This window comes from Gossypium arboreum, chromosome 8 (assembly GCF_025698485.1).
Source record: "Gossypium arboreum isolate Shixiya-1 chromosome 8, ASM2569848v2, whole genome shotgun sequence".
Classification (NCBI taxonomy): domain Eukaryota; kingdom Viridiplantae; phylum Streptophyta; class Magnoliopsida; order Malvales; family Malvaceae; genus Gossypium; species Gossypium arboreum.
This window is the reverse complement of record NC_069077.1, coordinates 24243912-24262743: the sequence shown is the minus strand read 5'-3', so window position 1 is coordinate 24262743 and position 18832 is coordinate 24243912. Positions and strand designations below refer to the sequence as shown.

Sequence of the window (18832 nt, the reverse complement as noted above, 5' to 3'; positions counted from 1 at the left end):
TATGATTTTCCAAATTCAGAACAGGGGAACCCAAAATCATTCTGACCTTGTCTTACAAAAGTTATTGTATCTCATGATTTACAATTCCATTGCTTACATAATTTCTTTTATAAGAAACTAGACTCAATAAACTTTAATTTCATATTTTATTCATCCTCTAATTCGATTTTTACAATTTTTGGTGATTTTTCAAAGTTAAACTACTGTTGCTGCCCAGAACAGTTTTAGTGCAAAATATTGATTTTCATTTTACCCAAAATTTCACAATTCATACAATTCAGTCGTTGCTCAATTAACCCCTCAATTAAGATAATTTTCTCAATTAATACTTTTTCTATACATTATAAGTTATTCCATAACTATTGAAATTCAGAATTTTCACATAAAACTCTAACTTCAAACTCTTTTACAATTAGGTCCCAAACATTCACTTTCTATTCAATTCTTTCAATAAAATCAGAATATAAACAATTTAAAGCTCTAATTCCATGCCAAATCATCATATACTTCCAGCACTCATCCATAACAACTTCAAAAATTAGACATAAAAATTTCAAGGAGAAAGCAAGAATTAAACTTACATGAAGGTAGAGTATGAAAACCAGCTTGAACCCTCCTCCATGACTGTTTTTCAGCTGATGAAAATGAAGAGAATTCTAGATATTCTAATTTAGTCTCATTTTTATTTAGCCAATTTTGTCAATTTTCCAATTTTACCCTTATTTCACCCATTTCCTGGTTTTTCTCAGCTATTGCAGCCCAAAATATCTCCTTTGGGCTTATTTTCACTTTAGGTCCTTCCTCATTTGACAATTGAGCTATTTAATCCTTTTAGCAACTTTTACACCCTTTTCAATTTAGTCCTTTTTATTTAATTAACTACCCAAACGTCAAAATTTTCTGACTAAATTTTATTACTACCTCACCAACACTCCATAAATATTTCTAAAAATATTTATGGCTCGATTTATGAAGTCGAGGTCTCGATACCTCATTCTCGACCCAATTTACCTAATTAATTATTTTAAATCACCAAATTCACTAATTCAAAAAATGCTTTTATATTCACATTTGACTCATAGGTATTAATTTATTAAATTTTTAACTCACCCGTCGGATTTAGTGATCTCAAATCTCTATTCCCGATACCACTGAAAATTAGGCTGTTACATGGAGCCTGCACGGAATGCCAGTCCTAGGAACGATGGAGTCGAGACAAAACAGTGAGGTTAGGTTGTGAGCTGTGATAGTATAAATACTCGAATGTTCCTGTTGATGAGACACGAGACAAAATTACTCAACAAAACTTAATATTTCATAATCATCTTCTCTTCAACTTTATCATTTCAATTAAAACCACAACTTGTTTTTATATATATATATATATTTGTTATATAATTTTTTCACCTACATCATAAATATATCGTAATCTAATTTTTATTATGTGTTTTGTCTTATGGCCTTATATAGAACTTAAAATTCTATATAAAACATAACAAAAATACATAACTGATAAATGGATTTGTTAAAAATATGCAAAAACACTAATTACTAATATATTAAAATTTATATAAATATATATTACTTCAACATTTTTTTTAGCATTAATTTCATTATAGAAACATGTCTGCTTATTTTTTGATAATAAACGATGTTTAAAACTATTCATAGTTCCTCCCAAACTCTTAAATAGGAAGATAATGTGCTTCAATACACTCGAATCCACGTTCTCCTATACTAACAACAATGCAATGTCAATCGAGCTAAGACTCAATTGGCTACTTAAACATAGTTATTATGTTATGCTTTTTCTTCTTTTCTTTTCTTTTTTTTTTTAAAAAATTTGAGAAATTAATCATTTCATTTTAATTTATCAACATTTGATTCTTTTACCATAAAAAATCAAGAAATTAATTTAAGCGTTAATAAACATGTAATTTTTGTTAATTTGTTACGTATAATTTGTTGAAATGAATTTTTTGCTAATATATTAGGTATAAATTAGGATAAATCTCAAAATTACACATGAAATTTGGTTTTATGTCCAATTTTATTCAAAAATTTTGATTTTTGTGCAGTTTTATACATAAAATTTTGATTTGATTTAATTCTCACAAACTATTATATAATTACCAATATAACATCATTTTATGTTTTTATATTACATATAAAAATAAGTACATTTATCTAATATAAAATAAATAGATGTAGCCATTTCTTTAAATGTATACAATTGGATCGTAATTAAAATTTTATGTATATATTTGAATCACAATCAAAGTTTCATGTGTATAACTGTCCCAAATCATTGTTCATATATCAAATTGCACATTGAACCGAAACTGATGAATAATTTTGAGTTTTGTCCTTACAATTTATTGAGTTGTTGTTGAGTCAAATTTAACAACTTAACTAATTTTTAAAATTTGATAAAATACAAAAAATTAAAATAAAGGAATTAACTCTTTAAAATATGATAATGAAAATTCATTCATCTTATCATCTAAGTCATTCCAATCAATCATTGATGCGATAATTCTAAGTTTTTCTTTGGGTCATGGTTCAAGAGAAATGGGCCTGTTGCATATAAAAATTTTATAATTTTAAGAGTTATAAACAAAATCATAAAAGTTATAATTTTCTTTATATATTTTGTGATTTTTTTATAATTTTTAATTTGTTAGTAAGGTATTTTTTTACCTTTTAATCTTATTAGTTTCAAAATTTCTAATTTACTTCTAATAAAAAAGTAGGGGTCAAATTGAATAAAGATGTTAAGCTTGAGGACTAACTTTGCTATTATATTATATATATATAAAACACTAAAACAAACATTTAACATTGCAATTTTAATGGAGGGGTTGTTAACGTAAAAAAGACCACTTTGCTCATTTTTCAGTAGATGGGTTAAAATGCAATCTAGAGTATAGTATAGGGGGTTTTGTAAAACTTTTACCAAAATTTTTGGGCCACATGTTACTTTTACCATCATTGATGCGATAATTGTAAGTTTTTCTTTGGGTCATAGTTCAAGAGAAGTTGTGGGCCTGTTTTGGCCCATATAAACCAGCTAATACCGTCACCCAAAGTTGAAAGAACAAAAAACGCAATACACAAAATTATGAAAGATCCAAGAAAGAAGGTAAAAGAATTTTATAGAATAACAATTTCAAAATGTCCCCACAAAGAAAAAACAAGAATTTAATATTAAATTGTTAAAAAGCTTATAATGTATACGCCAAGGTCATGAATTAAAACCTCTGTGATATTAACCTCAATGTCAGCATGGCCCCCACTTCCTAGTTTCCTTACACGAAATTGAAATTTTAACCAATACATTTGAACTCTGCATTCCACCGTCACTCACGCGCCTCCGCCATGCCTTAAATATCCTCACCCATGAAACCCTCATTTACAATGCAATTTTTGCTCGTTGATAATCTTTTCAACAATGGCTCCCAAATCTCTGCCATGCACGTTGACTTTAAGCCCATATTTCATAAACAATGTCAGCGAAATCTTCTGCTCCACCTTATGCCCAGCCGCTACCGTCAGCTTATGCCGCAACAGCGCTGCCGCTGCCACTGATTTCATTTGAAGATAAGCCAAGCCTCTTCCCAAACATATTCTTGGCCCAGCATTGAATGCCACGAATTTGTATGAGTCGTGCATGATGAATTCCTTACCGTCAGCCGTTAACCACCTCTCGGGACGGAACTCGAGGCAATCATCACCCCAAATCGACCTCATTCTCCCCACCGAATATATTGAATATGTCACCGACGAACCTGCTGGCACAAACGTTCCGTCCGGAAACACGTCGTCCACCACGACATGCTTTGAATCCTCCGGCACCGACGGGTATAGCCTTAAGGTTTCAGATAATGCTGCCTTCATATATATCAATCGATCAACCTCTTCAAATCCTAAAGGCTCATCGAACCATGTTGTCGTGTCAATACCACGTGTTTCGATCAGGACAGTGCAAATTTCATGTAAAATTTTATCTTCAATAATTGGATGTTGAGTGAGGAGCCAAAAAAACCAACAAAGAGCAACGGATGAAGTGTCACGTCCCGCTAGAATAAAATTAAGTGCAACGTGTTGGAGAAATTCCTCCGAGTAGGATTCTTTTTTCCTCATGAATCTTGAGAGCAAATCGTCGTGTGGGTTCCCATCTTTCTGCTGACTCAGCAGTTCTTGCTTACGTGTAACGATTACGTCGGATAAATACTCATTCATGTGGACAAGGCTTCGGCTCAGACTGGCTTCTAATCCAAGCCGAAGCCATTTCTTAAGCTTCCATAAAACCTCTGGCAAAATAAACCTTTGAAGAGATGCTTCGGTGGCTCGGTCAAAAGCAGAAGCGAAGCCGTTCTCGGGGAGTCGTTGAGCGCATGTTTCCGGGTCTCTTCCAAAAGCTAATCCGCAAATGTTATCAAACGTGAGCCGAAGCAATACGTCTTGTAGATCAACAGGCTCACTTTTGGCTTGAGCTTCTTCAAGGATGGGGCAGAACCGGAACTTGATGGCTCGAGTGACCCACCGAGCCATGGCTTGGCGAAGAGTCCTGGTGGTGAATTCCAGCGCTGCAGTCCTCCTCTGGAATAGCCACGTGGCACCATCCGAGTTGAAGATTCCTTGACCGAGCAGATCATGGAACACGGACTGCCACGTAGGACCTTTGGGGTAATTGTCGAAACGAGTCTTGAGGATGTGTTCCAAATTCTTCGGATCGCACGTGACCGTCACGAGACCTTGTTTCCGGGCCAAGAACGGGACGGCACAAATGCAGGTCTGGTAAGTCCCACCGCAAGCACGGAGGTTGTCGGAGATCCAGTCATGCAAGCGTTCACAGTTGTTGATCAAGCCAGGAAGACTGCCCAATAGAGGCCAGACACGTGGACCACGAAGAGACCGTGAGATGAACGTGAACCACAGTAGGTAAGCTGTGATAGCTGCCAAAAGGAGCAACGCAGTCGATATATCCATACTATTACAACTATAACAAAACAACCCCTTCTACCGAAGAAATTTTCTCAAGAAAAAACAAACTACTTTTCTCAGGAAAGACTATTCCTCAAAATGGGTATTACTCAGAATAAAAAGCAAAGTGAAATACATTAAGAAATAGGATTTATAGGTGAAATTATAAAGAGAAGCAATTACTAGAGACAGACTGTTCCCTTCAATTGCACCAACTTGTTTCTTCCTTTCTCTTTTAGTGTCTAACCATCAGATGCACCCCCATAAATGCACTGAGAGGTTGTTGAAACTCCTTAAAGATCAAAAGAGAAAAGAAAAAACACTAGAGGGTCTTAAATTCAAGCATTGAATAAAGAGAATTAAATGAGTTTAGTTGAGGAACCAAGACAGACAGATAAAAGACTGTAAAAAATAAAATAAAAAAGACAGATGATGGCAATGAAGCCATGGAAAGAAAATAATGAAAGGGGTCAGACAGAAAAAAACATAGTAGAATGTTTTGTTTTGGTGCAGTTTAGGCTAAATAATATATATATAGCTAAGGGTTTGTGATTTTTATAGCGGTAAGGGAGGAAGAAAAGGGAGGAGTGGAGGGGTGTCTTAAATGAAACGGGTTAAGTCATGTGGGCTTTGGTTAGGTGAGCAATTCACCACCAACAATTTACTACCAACGCTCCATGCAGACAAGACAAGCATGCAACCGCTGCATGCCTTATTTTTCAACATTCTTCCATTGACTTCTCTCTTTTGATTTTTTTTTTAATCTCTGTAACTGTTCCTGGAAGGTTCAGCGAATATGAATTTACATATGGGTTAATTTCACAATCAGTCCACAAATTATGATTCATATTTTAAATCGGTCCCTAAATAGTTTTGTATCAACCAAGTTCTTCCATCAACCTAAATGCCAATTTCACCATGGTTGTTTGAATTGTACTAGACCAACTGGTCAGACGGGTTGGCTTGAGAACCGGTCGAGATAACAGCCCGAAGAGAGGCATCAAATCGGTTTAACAACGAACCAATACGAATCAGTTGAACCCGGTCGAATTGGTGAATTAGTGGCTTGATCAATTTGACCATTGATCCAATATTTGTTTTAGCATTAAACACCAGCTTAAATCTAACACAGGGTATATTTAAAGCACATGGATTAAATTCTAAATATACGTAGAGCTACTGCATGGATAATTTAAACTTAACGTGCTAAGAAACAACATAATACAATTAAAATTTAAGAGAGCTATTTTTGAACACATTAGATTTAAGTTGTTCACGTGATAGGCACAAACATATTTAAAATTTTAATCTACGTTTTTTAAATATATTTTACATTCGAGCTAACGTTTAACACTGAAGTCGATTGCTAGGCTAATGGAAGAATCTAATATGATACAACAATAATATTTTGAGGACTAACATAGATTCTGAACCATAATTTAGAGACGTATAGTACAATTATCCCTTTTATATATTTTACAAACAAATTCTTGACATTCAGGTATATATGCAGAGGAAAGTTTGACTCTCTAAATCTTTAAATGCTTTCCTTTGTTAAAAAAGATGTGCCCGTTTTGCCTCTGTATTCTGAAAATCTGCTACTTTTATCCTGCTATATGAGGGAAAAAAAAAGAAGAAAAAGTCAAATGCATATCGGCACACACACCTGAGAAACACTAGTTCAGCAATATGCAGCGTCATATAAGATATACTGTATACATAGCTCAAAGGCAATATATAATTGACTTTGTTTTCAGGTCTGTTAAATCATGTTGATGTATATAGATAACTAGAAGGTTGTATCAAGGAAAAATAAAGGGGTTTCGTAATTGAATATATTATCTACACTTTAATATTTAATTTACTCTAACCACCAAATTTGATCAAAGATGGTAATGATTTTTTAATCATATCGTGTCCTTTAAGGCACTTAATAATCTAGGAATTTACTTCTCAAGTTTGGTGTGTAGATATTTATTTTTAGGGTAAATTATAAAGATAGGAATGTAATTATATATTTTTTATTTTAGTTATTTAAGATAAAAAATTATAATTTAAGTATCCACATTATATAATTTAATTCTCGTTAAAATCATAAACGGTAAATTGACATGATAGTTAAAAGAATAGGTATAATAACAAATTTAACCCTAAACTTTTATATATTATATTGATTTAATGATAAATTTAAAAATTAAGATTTAATCATAAATTTAAAAATTAACTCTGAATTTACAAATGTTCTCAACTTCATCCTAATTCTAAAAATTCAAAAAATATATAACTATTTTCAAAAATATAATAAATTTAAATTTTATTTTAATATTAGTACTAATTAAATATAATTATATTAATATTAAATAAAATAAAAATCTCCATCCCAAACCCACTCCACCCCCATCTCTCCCTCATCCCCTCCCCCACCATCATCCTCTCCCTCCCCCTTCACATGAACAATGACTGTGGCTTAGGCTTAGAGATTAGTGGGTAAAAAAACTAGTAATAATTTTGAGAGTAGGTGTAAAACAGGGGAAGGAGAGGGACAAGGGAGGGAGGGAGGGAGGGAGATAGCAGGGAGGTCCAATGGGGTTTATTTTATTTAATATTAATATAATTATATTGATTCAATATTAATATAAAATTCTCTGTCTTTTGACACGCTCTTCCTTCTGGACTAGTTCCTGTTTTTTATTTTTTTAATTTCTTGTTTTGGGTAACATGCTTGTCTGTTTCCGTAGGAAGAAAATAGAGGATTCTATTGCAGGTCTTTCACTGGATGATGAAGAGGAAGAAATCATTCAACTGAAGGTGGAATAGACTAGTCAAGAGATTTCGATCGTATGTGAACTGTTTAGTGGGAGTATTTCTTACTTCCAGTATTGTGCATTTTCAAGCGATGTGATCGACTCTGGCAAGTGTTTGGCATCTAATAGGGGGCGTTTCAATCTCAGATCTGGGAAGGGAGAGATTTTTATTTTGTTTTTATTATGAAGTGGATGTGGAGAGAGTTATGAAGAATGGGCCATGGAATTTAATTCCCATTTACTAATTCTACATCGACTGAAGATGGGAGATGATCCTTTAACTGTTCAATTACATTGGGTGGATTTTTGGCTACTAATACATGATCTCCCTCTTGGTTTTATGGCCGATACTATTGCTCATCGGTTGGGAAATTTTATTGGGGAATTTATTGAGTATGACACAGTTTCAACTCAATTGGGATATAAACGTATCATGAGAATTAAGGTGAGGGTGGATATTAGGAAACCTCTTAAGAGAAAGAAGAGGATTGCGGTGAAAAAGATGAGTCAGTTTATGTTCGTTTGAGTATGAAAAATTAACTCTATTTTGCTTCCTATGTGGCAAATTAAGACATGGTGAAAGTTTTTGCCCGATTAGAGCTATTCAACCACAGTCAGAATGTAACAGCCCAATTTTTAATGGTGTCAGAAATAGTGGTTCGAGACCACTAAAACCGACATGTGAGCTCGTATATTTTATTATTTAGTGTTTAAGAGCCAAATGTGATTTTAGGAAAACTTCTGAATTAGTGAATTATGTTTTAGAAAAATTTATTAGGTTAAGTGGTTTCGGAAAACGAGGTATCGAGACCTCAATTTCATAAACCGAGCCGTAAATATTTTTATAAATATTTACGAAGTGTCATTGAGTTAGTATTAAAGTTTTGTTAGAAAATTTTAACATTTTGATAGTTAATTAATTAAAAAAGACTAGATTGAAGATGGTGCAAAACTTGTTAATTAAAGAAATAGTGATTAAATAGTCCAAATAGTAAATAAGGGGGACTTAAAGAGTAATTGGACCTAAGTGGAGTGGCTAGGGCGGCATAGGTATAGAAAAATGACAAAAATGATGTAGTAAAAAGGGAAAAATTGGAAATAATGAAATTTTAAATATCAAATTGAAAAACCTAAAAGTTTCTAGACATTTTCTTCATCAAATTTTCTGTTAAAAACACCGTTGAAAATATCTCAAGTCTGGTTTTCATATTTTAACTTCATGTAAGTTTAATTTTTTCTCTTTTCTTGAAATTTTTGTGTTTTTAAGACTTTTACAATTAGGTCCAACTTTCTATTTCATTAGTTTTTGATTTCATGGATAATTTTGAAAGTTACCATTGATGAGTGCTGAATTTTTATGATGAACTAACATGGATTTGAAGCTTTAATTTTGTTATATGATTATTTTATCAAATAATTTTAATAGAAATTGATTTTAGGACCAAATTGTGAAAAAGATTAAATATTAGAGTTTTGTATTAAATTCTGTTTATCGAAGGCTGTGTAATAGCTTAGAATATTTAGATAAAATGGTAATTAAGAAAAATAGTTCATTTGATTGGTTAATTGGTGAGGGACTAAATTGTAAAAACTATAAAAATTAGGATAAATGTGCAATTTCAAAAATTGAGTGGCATAAATTGTGAAGTGAATTAGATTTGAAATATGTGATAATAAATGAGTAATTTTATATATATTTTAGATCAAGAGCTCGTAAATTAACGAGAAAAAGGAAAATTAACAAAATAGTCCCTGAACTACTACAGTTTCTACAAATCTACCCTAGGTAACTTTGTATGGTTAAAATTTAATGTTAAATGTTAAATTGATGAATGATATTATGTAATTATTCATGTTATTTTTTGAAAATAAAATTAATGTTAAAATCACAAAATTGAAGTGAATTTTCAAAGTGAACAGGACGCGGGATTGAATACAGTTGTTCAGTGCAAAAGAGGAATTAACGGCATATTACCCAAGTAAATTGGGGTTCATCATTTATTGCGAACTATCGTGTTTACTTTTTGTTTAGCTCTCATGAGCTTTAGTTAACTCATATGAGTTTCAGTTTAGCCCTTCTGGGTTTCAATTTAGCTCTTCTTAGCTTCAATTTAACCCTTATGGGTTTCCGTTCAGCTCTTATGAGCTTCCGTTCAACCCTTACGGGTTTCTTTTTAGCACTTATGTGCTTTTGTGCAGCCTTTGGGCTCCCATATACGATGTATTCATATCCGTAAGACGTTCTCCGATTTGACAAAAGTTGGTAAGCGACATTTGAAATTGATGATTAGAGACTTAAAGTTATTAATGATTTTGAGCTCAAATAAGTGAATTCATCAATTGAACTATGATTGGTAGGGATTGTATATTGAATGATTTAGTTAAATGGACTGTTAAAGTATATTCGGTAAGATTTATATTTAAAACCAACGAACTTACTAAGCTTTATTAAGCTTACTTGTGTTGTTTAATGTTTAATGTTCTTTGTAGATTTATCGAACCACACTATCCAGTTTGTTCTGGTAGATTTTGTTATACATTTCATGGTTTATATGGCACGTATAGGGATGGATTAGAAAAGAACTAAAATTTGAAGTATGGTTGTGAATGAATATGTTAGTATGTAGTAGATTTTGGTAAATCAATGAAGGGAGTTATTCTAGTAAGTTTAGCCAATTGAGTTTTGTGATGATATAATATGTTTAAAACATGATTTTTGGCTTGTGTTGATTGTTTAATTGGGGCTATTTGGTGTATTGAAATATTGTGTGTAGGTTGATGTCAAAGAGGGTGAGAAAAGTGGCCTTAAAATGGCTTATTTTCGTCTACATGGGCGTGTGTCTTAGCCGTATGTGACACATGGCCTGGCACATGGGCGTGTAGTTTGGCCGTGTGTCCCCTGCATCTTAAAATCTCAAAACAAAATACCCAGGTTTTTACACACAGCTTAGCACACGACTGTGTGGCTTGACCGTGTGACCCCTTCACTTCGCACACAACTTAGCACACAGGCGTGTGATTGGCCGTGTAACCCAAGTCAGTAGCTACCCTAATTTGAACACGGGCAGGGACACGACCGTGTGTCTCACATCGAATGCCTATACGGCCTAAGACATGGGTGTGTCACCTGGCCGTGTGAGTCACATAGCCTGACCACACGGACATGTATCCCTTATTCTTGAGAAAAAAATTAAGATTCTGGAAAAATTCCCTGAGTGGCCGATTTAGTCCTGATTCACTTAAAAAATGTATTTTATGCCTCGAGGGCCCATCTAAGGAACAATATGAGTATTATATGATTGATTCTTGATCTGTATAATAAAGGTAATGAAATATTTGTAATTAGTCTGTAAAGTCCAGTATTGCTCTGTAACGCTGTTCCAGTAACAGATGAGGGTTAGGGGTGTTACATAGAATATGTTTTTAATTGGGATATTTATCTGTGTGTTTAATCAAGGAAGAATTCGTCATGGAAGAGCAAATGGTTGGTGGAAGACGATTGGGGGAAACCTACTATTTTTGGCAACACGATGTCAACGAGGGAAAAAAAGAATATGGGGATTCTAAAATCAAATCCTGTGGACAAAGACGAGAATTGGGGTTCTATCCCAAAAGATTCTATTTGTAACACCCCTATGCCCGTAACCGTTGCCAGAGTAGGGTCATGAGGCATTATGAAAACAACTCAACTTTAGAACATTTCACATACATATAAATCAGAAATTGGAATTATAAATTTAATTAATTCAGTCCTAATATAATCGAATATTCATATCTAACAACTAAAATCCAATAAGCCATATATTAGAGTATGCGCATATATATAAATATAACTAGTCAAGATCTCATAGAATAGCATCATGTAAATATAAATTTTACCATTCATTTGATATAAACCTTACCCTTAGCCGAATCCAATTGAGCATAAGATTCATTCATTCACAATAAGTACTTCAACTAATAAACCATTTGTAAGTCTTATTATTATAGAACTTAATTAACTGAGCTTACCAAGTATATAAAAAAAATCATTTCACATTTAAACTTAAAAAAAAACAACATTCAAACTATTATACTAACCTTAAGGAAGCACTTTCAATTTCTAATATGATTTACTAAACATACAAAGGTACTTTGCTTATATAAATATAACATATCATCCATATCATAAATACGCATGCTAGTTAACAAGATTTTAACATTATAAGATCACAAAACTAGATCATGTGCTATTTTCGCATGGCTCATCAAAATGATAATTACATCATTCAAAATACAAAACTCATCTTTGTCTATCCTATACATGCCACATTTTTAAACTTAAAGCTTCTTTAAAGATACCAAAATGATGACGATAAGTGTGATGACTTCAGTGATAGTCCCGAGCTCACAACGAATCCAGAATCTAAATAAAGATGAACAAACAATTCCAATGAGATAATACTCAGTAAGTCATAAGCAATTATATAAATAAATCACAACAAAACTCCATTTAAGTCTAATTTGTCTACCTTATTCATTCATGATACCGTATAACCACATACTATTATTTCTTCTTCCAAGACATTATACAATAACCTTTAGAAATAGACACATACATATAAATTCCATACACATTTCATTTTTTTCTTTGTTCTCGTAAAAGCTTAATTACCTATGATGGTAATCAGTGTTCTATTTCACACCCTACCACGATCATATTCCCTTAATCATTTCGTACACATAGTGCCTCACAACCGCTCTCGCACACAAAGTGCTCGGTTAATAAATTCGCACACATAGTGCATATATTCATTCGCACACATAGTACTAGCTTTTCCATATGCACACATAGTGCTGCCCCATTCGCATACATGGTGCCCTTTTCATTCATGCATATACGTACACATAGTACAACAAAAATGAAAAATAAAAAATACCACATCAATTCAATGCCATCGGCTCAATAATACATTATTTATTCGACATTTCTCCACATATAGAATTTACATTACATGAACTATGTGTACTCTAGGAATACATAGTAATCTAAGTCTTAATTGCTTAGAACTTATCTTATTGTCGAACAAATAGCTCTGATCGACTACTCAACAACCTTCGCTTTCCCCTTATCCGAACTTGGCTCTCTTTGATCTTGAGCTTAATTAAACAAATAAACTAATTCATTCATCTTATCAATTCATCATAACCCAAATTCTATTAATTTCAAACACATATATCATAGACACTTTCATCATTGATGAATTAAACACATAACATGACTGAATGCACATAGTTCTTAAATTCGACCAGCTTGTCATAACATTTTCATATTAACATCATACCAAACCTAAATTGGACATTCATTTAATTATAGTCAAGCAAATTAAATTTCTCTTCCCACTATCACATACACGACAACTCAATTCCTTTTATGTCAAATGCATTTAACTAAACCATGTCTTAATATCAAGTGCATTCAGCAATAACACAAACCAACTTACCTCAACATTCTATCTCCCATACCTTAACTGAATACTCCCTAGAGTATTTCAATCCTCCCAATTCAATCCAAGAGCTTAAAATTTACCTAATTGAGTTTGTCCATGTCTATCTTATTATTCAACTAAAACAATAATTAAATTCATCTCAAATCCTCCATGACCGAATGTATATATATATATATATATATAACTCAATAAAAACAAATTATTAACCTCCCAATTCAAGTCCACATTCAGCATCCATTAAAAAAAAAAACACTTACTAAAAATTAAATTATTAATTTCCAAAATTAAGCATAATTTCACCTTACTCCATAATAGCCGATTGAGATTTTTGTCCATATTAACCATGCATAGAAATTTTTACTTAGTTCATACTTACCTATAACCATTTCTAATCACATAACTTCAAAACATCAACAATTTAACATATAGGAAACATAACCGAATGCTTCATGCATCAGAAATTCAAAAATTAACACATGGGTCATGCTAAGAGCTTCAAAACCAACTCAATTCCACAAAAATCCAAAAGAATCACATGAAATCATACCTTAGTCTATACATTCACCATAGCTGAATGCCTTAGCTTCATTTTCTTTCCTTTTCTTTATGGTTTCGGCAAAATGGAAGAAAGGATGGGTGGAACTTTGTTTTTATCACCATTTTCTATTATAAATTCATTATTTCACAATATAAAACCATTACAATATAATGCTTATTTCTTTATTTAACCTATAATTTCCACCAACTAAAATAAATATATGAAAACACACGATTGCATGCATGTGTTGACCGGTCATTTACATTCAAAATGGTCCATTTGACATGCAAGTACCCATAATACTAAACCATATAATATTTGGCCATTGCACATTTGCCTATCACATTTTCAAGGTTTCTCAAACAAGTCATTTTTAACTAATTCCACATCCAATAACAGAAATCAAAACATGATATTTTCACACATGAAATTTCACATATAATAAACATAGAATATAACATTCAATTATTTTCGCGACTCGATTTTGTGGTCCCGAAACCACTTTTCGACTAGGGTTAAAATAGGGCTGTCATAATTCTCCCCCCCTTAGGGATTTTCGTCCCCGAAAATCTTACTAGCGAAAAGGTTAGGGTAACGTTCTTTCATTGAATCTTCAAGCTCCCAAGTCGCTTCCTCAACTCCGTGTTTGAGCCATAACACTTTAACTAACGAACTTTTCTTATTCCGTAGTTCTTTCACCTCGTGAGCCAAAATACGAATCGGTTCTTCCTCATAACTCAAATCAGGCTGAATTTCAATTTTTGACAGACTAATCACATGTGAGTGATCAGATCAATAACGACAAAGCATCGGAACATGAAAAATATCGTGAATCTTTTCAAGTTCGGGTGGCAAAGTCAATCTATAAGCAACCAGCCCAATCCGTTCTGTAATTTCGTACGGTTCGATAAATCTTAGGCTCAATTTGCCTTTATGGCCAAATCTGAGTACCTTTTTCCACGGTGAAACTTTAAGAAACACTTTGTCCCCAATATGATATTCTATGTCTTTTCATTTCAAATTTACATAAGATTTATGTCGATCCGATGCTGCTTTCAAGCTATCACGAATTACTTTCACTTTCTGTTCAGCGTCTTTGATCAAATCTACCCCGTATATCTTATTCTCACTGAGTTCGGTCCAGAACAATGGTGTACGGCATTTACGACCGTACAAAGCCTTGTATGGTGCTATCTTGATACTCGATTGAAAACTGTTATTGTATGCGAATTCAATCAAAGGCAAGTATCGCTCCCACGTGCCACTAAACTCAGGGATGCAACATTTCAACATATCCTCGAGTATCTGAATAACTCACTCGGATTGCCCATCTGTCTGGGGATGAAAAGCGGTGCTAAAATGCAGCTTGGTACCCAAAGCATGTTGTAATTTCTTCCAGAATCGCGGCGTAAATCTGGGATCTCTATCCGAAACAATAGAAACGGGCACTCTGTACAATTTTACAATCTGAGAAACATACAATTCTGCTAACTTATCGAATGAAAAGTCTGTACGAACAGGGATAAAGTGAGCTGACTTTGTCAATCTGTCAACAATAACCCAGATTGCATCTTTTTTGCTCGATGTCAACGGTAGATCGGATACGAAATCCATCGTGACACGATCCTATTTCCACTTGGGTATCATGATCGGCTGTAGCCAACTCGAAGGCACCTGATGTTCAGCTTTCACTTGTTGGCATATCAAGCATTTAGAAACAAAGTCAGAGATGTCTCGTTTCATACTGTGCCACCAATACTGGCATTTCAGATCGTTGTACATTTTCGTGCTACCCGGATGAACTGACATTCAGCTGTTATGAGTTTCATTGAAAATCGTTGGAATAAGCTCTGAATTTCTCGGAATGCACAATCTATTTCAGAATCTCAAACAATCATCATCACCAATCCAAAACTCTGAATCTTCATTCGAATTACACTATGCTCATTTCACTATCACATCATTATCAACTTTCTGAGCCTCCCGGATTTGATGTATCAATGTTGGTTTTGCTTTTAGTTCCACTATTAACGCATCATTAGCGGACATAGACAAATGTACATTCATCGCTCGCAAAGCAAACAGTGATTTTCGGCTAAGGGCATCAACAACCACATTAGCTTTTCCCGGATGGTAATCAATGACAAGCTCGTAATCTTTCAGTAGTTCTAGCCATCGCCGTTGTCTCAAATTCAAGTCTTTTTGAGTCATCAAGTATTTGAGGCTTTTATGATCGGAGTAGACGTGACATTTCTCTCTGAATAAGTAGTGATGCCAAATTTTTAGAGCGAACACAATAGTAGCTAACTCGAGATCATGCATCGGATAATTTCGCTCGTGAGGCTTTAACTGTCTCGAGGCATAAGCGACAACTCTACCCTCTTGCATCAAAATGTAACCCAAACCGTTCAATGAGGCATCACTATAAACCACAAATTCTTTACTGGATTCTGGCTGAACTAATACTGGAGCTTCCGTCAAGAGAGTTTTCAGATGGTCAAAATTTTTCTGACACTTTTCAGATCACTCAAATCTGATATCCTTTTGAAGTAGCTTTGTCAATGGTGATGCTAACATTGAGAAACCTTTTACAAATTATCGGTAATACCCGGCAAGCCCCAAAAAGCTCTGAACTTCAGAAACATTCCTCGGAGGCTTCCAATCTAGTATAGCTAAAATTTTACTCGGATCAACCCGTATACCCGATGCGGATACAACATGCCCCAAAAAGCTAACCTCGCCCAACCAGTACTCACATTTACTAAACTTCGCGTACAACTGATGATCACGCAAAATCTGCAGTACAAGCCTCAAGTGTTCGGTATGTTCATTCTCGTCGCGAGAATAAATCAAAATGTCATCTATGAATACGACCAAAAACTGATCCAAATACTGTCTGAACACCCGATTCATCAAATCCATGAAAACCGCAGGGGCATTAGTGAGCCCAAACGGCATCACTAAGAACTCATAGTGTCCGTATCTCATTCTGAAAGCAGTCTTAGGCACATCTGAGTCTCTGACTCTCAACTGATAATAGCCAGATCATAGATCGATCTTTGAAAACACTGAAGCTCCCTTTAGCTGATCAAATAAATCATTGATTCGCGGCAACAGATATTTATTCTTTATAGTCACCTTGTTCAGTTGTCGATAGTCAATACACATTCTCATAGTTCCGTCTTTCTTTTTCACAAATAACACTGGTGCACCCCAAGGTGAGAAACTCGGGCGTGCAAAACCTCTGTTTGTCAACTCTTGTAACTGAGATTTCAACTCTTACGGAGCTATCGATATCGGAGTCGTTCCTGGTACTAACTCTATACCGAACTCAACTTCTCGAACAGGTGGCAATCCCGGTAATTCTTCGGGAAAAACATCCGGATATCAACAAATCACAGGCACAGTCTCAAGCTTCCTCTCTGACATTTTACTATCCAGAACATAAGCAAGATAAGCTTCACAGCCCTTTTTCACATAATTCTGAGCCAACATCGAAGATATCACTGCTGGTAATCCGCTTAGATCAGAAAAATCAACTCGAATTATCTCATCATTCGAACATCGCAAGTCAATTGTCTTTCTTTTGCAATTCACTACAGCGTCGTGCACAGTTAACCAATCCATACCGAGTATGATATCAAACTCGTCGAATGGTAATAACATTAAATCAGCTGGAAAACAGGAATTTCGAATCACCAGGGGACATTTCTTGTATACTCTATAGGCTAATCAATAACGGCCTAAAGGATTCGACACTCGAATCACAAACTCAGTAGACTCAACAGGGAGAGTCTTACTGGATGCCAAAGTTTCACACACATATGAATGAGTCGAACCGGGATCAATCAAAGCAAGCAGATTAGTATCATAGAGAGTGAATGTACCAGTAATAACATCAGGGAAGGATGCCTCATCCCGTGCACGAATGGCATAGGCTCTAGCAGGTGCACGAGCCTCGGATCGAACTGTTGTGTCAGAAGTTCCTCTCTGATTACCACTCCTACCTCCTGCATTTCTAGGTGATCTACCCCTAAATGCTGCACCACTCGATCTCACACTGTGTATATTATTTCTCCCAACAGGTTCCGTGCAGTCTCGAACGAAATGGTCTCGTGAACCACATCTATAACAGGCTCTGTTATTAGACTTGCCCCAACACTCGCCCACGTGTCGTCTACCACACTGTGGACATTCCGGTTTATCCTGTCGATTGTTGCCAACACTAGCAACTAAAGTAGCTCGAGAATCTACTGAAGGTTGCTCTCGAATAGAAATCCTCGCAATCGTCTTTGATCTGTTACTATCATCTTCGCAGCCGAGAAAGAAGTTTTACTCGCCGTTCTCTTACGAAAATATCTAGCTTCAGATTCAACTTTTCTTTTCTCTTTTTCGAGCTCTTCAGCCTTGCAAGCTCGTTCAACAAGTATTACAAACTCTTTTATTTCAAGAATACCCACAAGTAGCTTTAAGTCTTCATTCAATCCTTCTTCAAACCTTTTACACATTGCAACTTCATCAGCAACACACTCCTGTGCATAATGAATAAGTCGCACAAATTCATGTTCATATTCAGATACAGTCATACGACCTTGTTTAAGTTTAAGAAACTCTTTACGCTTTTGATCGATGAATCGTTGACTAATATATTTCTTGTGAAACTCTGTCTGAAAGAAGTCCCACGTAAACCGTTCTTTCGAAACAATCGAAATCAGAGTTCTCCACCAATAATAGGCCAAATCTCGTAATAAAGATATAGCGCATTTTAGACACTCATTGGGTGTGTAGGACAGCTCATCAAAAACACAGATGGTATTATCAAGCCAGAATTCGGCCATTTCGGCATCATCAGTAGTTGTGGCTCTGAATTCCTCGGCCCCATACTTTCTGATCTTGTCAACAGGGGGTTTACTCGGTCTCAAAGGATCGGTAGTCACTGGTAATACAGGTACCAGAGGAGGGTTATTCAAGTTCGGGAGTTATTGTACAGCTGGGTTTGTTCGAGTATATTGAGC

General features: G+C 34.5%; 1 protein-coding gene across 1 annotated transcript; it reads right to left on the bottom strand.

The window, feature by feature from the left end:
* Window positions 1-3119: 3119 nt before the first annotated feature.
* On the bottom strand, window positions 3120-5542 carry LOC108474794 (cytochrome P450 86A8). The gene has a single exon (XM_017776812.2). The coding sequence runs from the start codon at window positions 4990-4992 to the stop codon at window positions 3409-3411; it is 1584 nt and encodes a 527-aa protein (XP_017632301.1). The 5' UTR covers window positions 4993-5542; the 3' UTR covers window positions 3120-3408.
* Between the last annotated feature and the right edge of the window lie 13290 nt (window positions 5543-18832).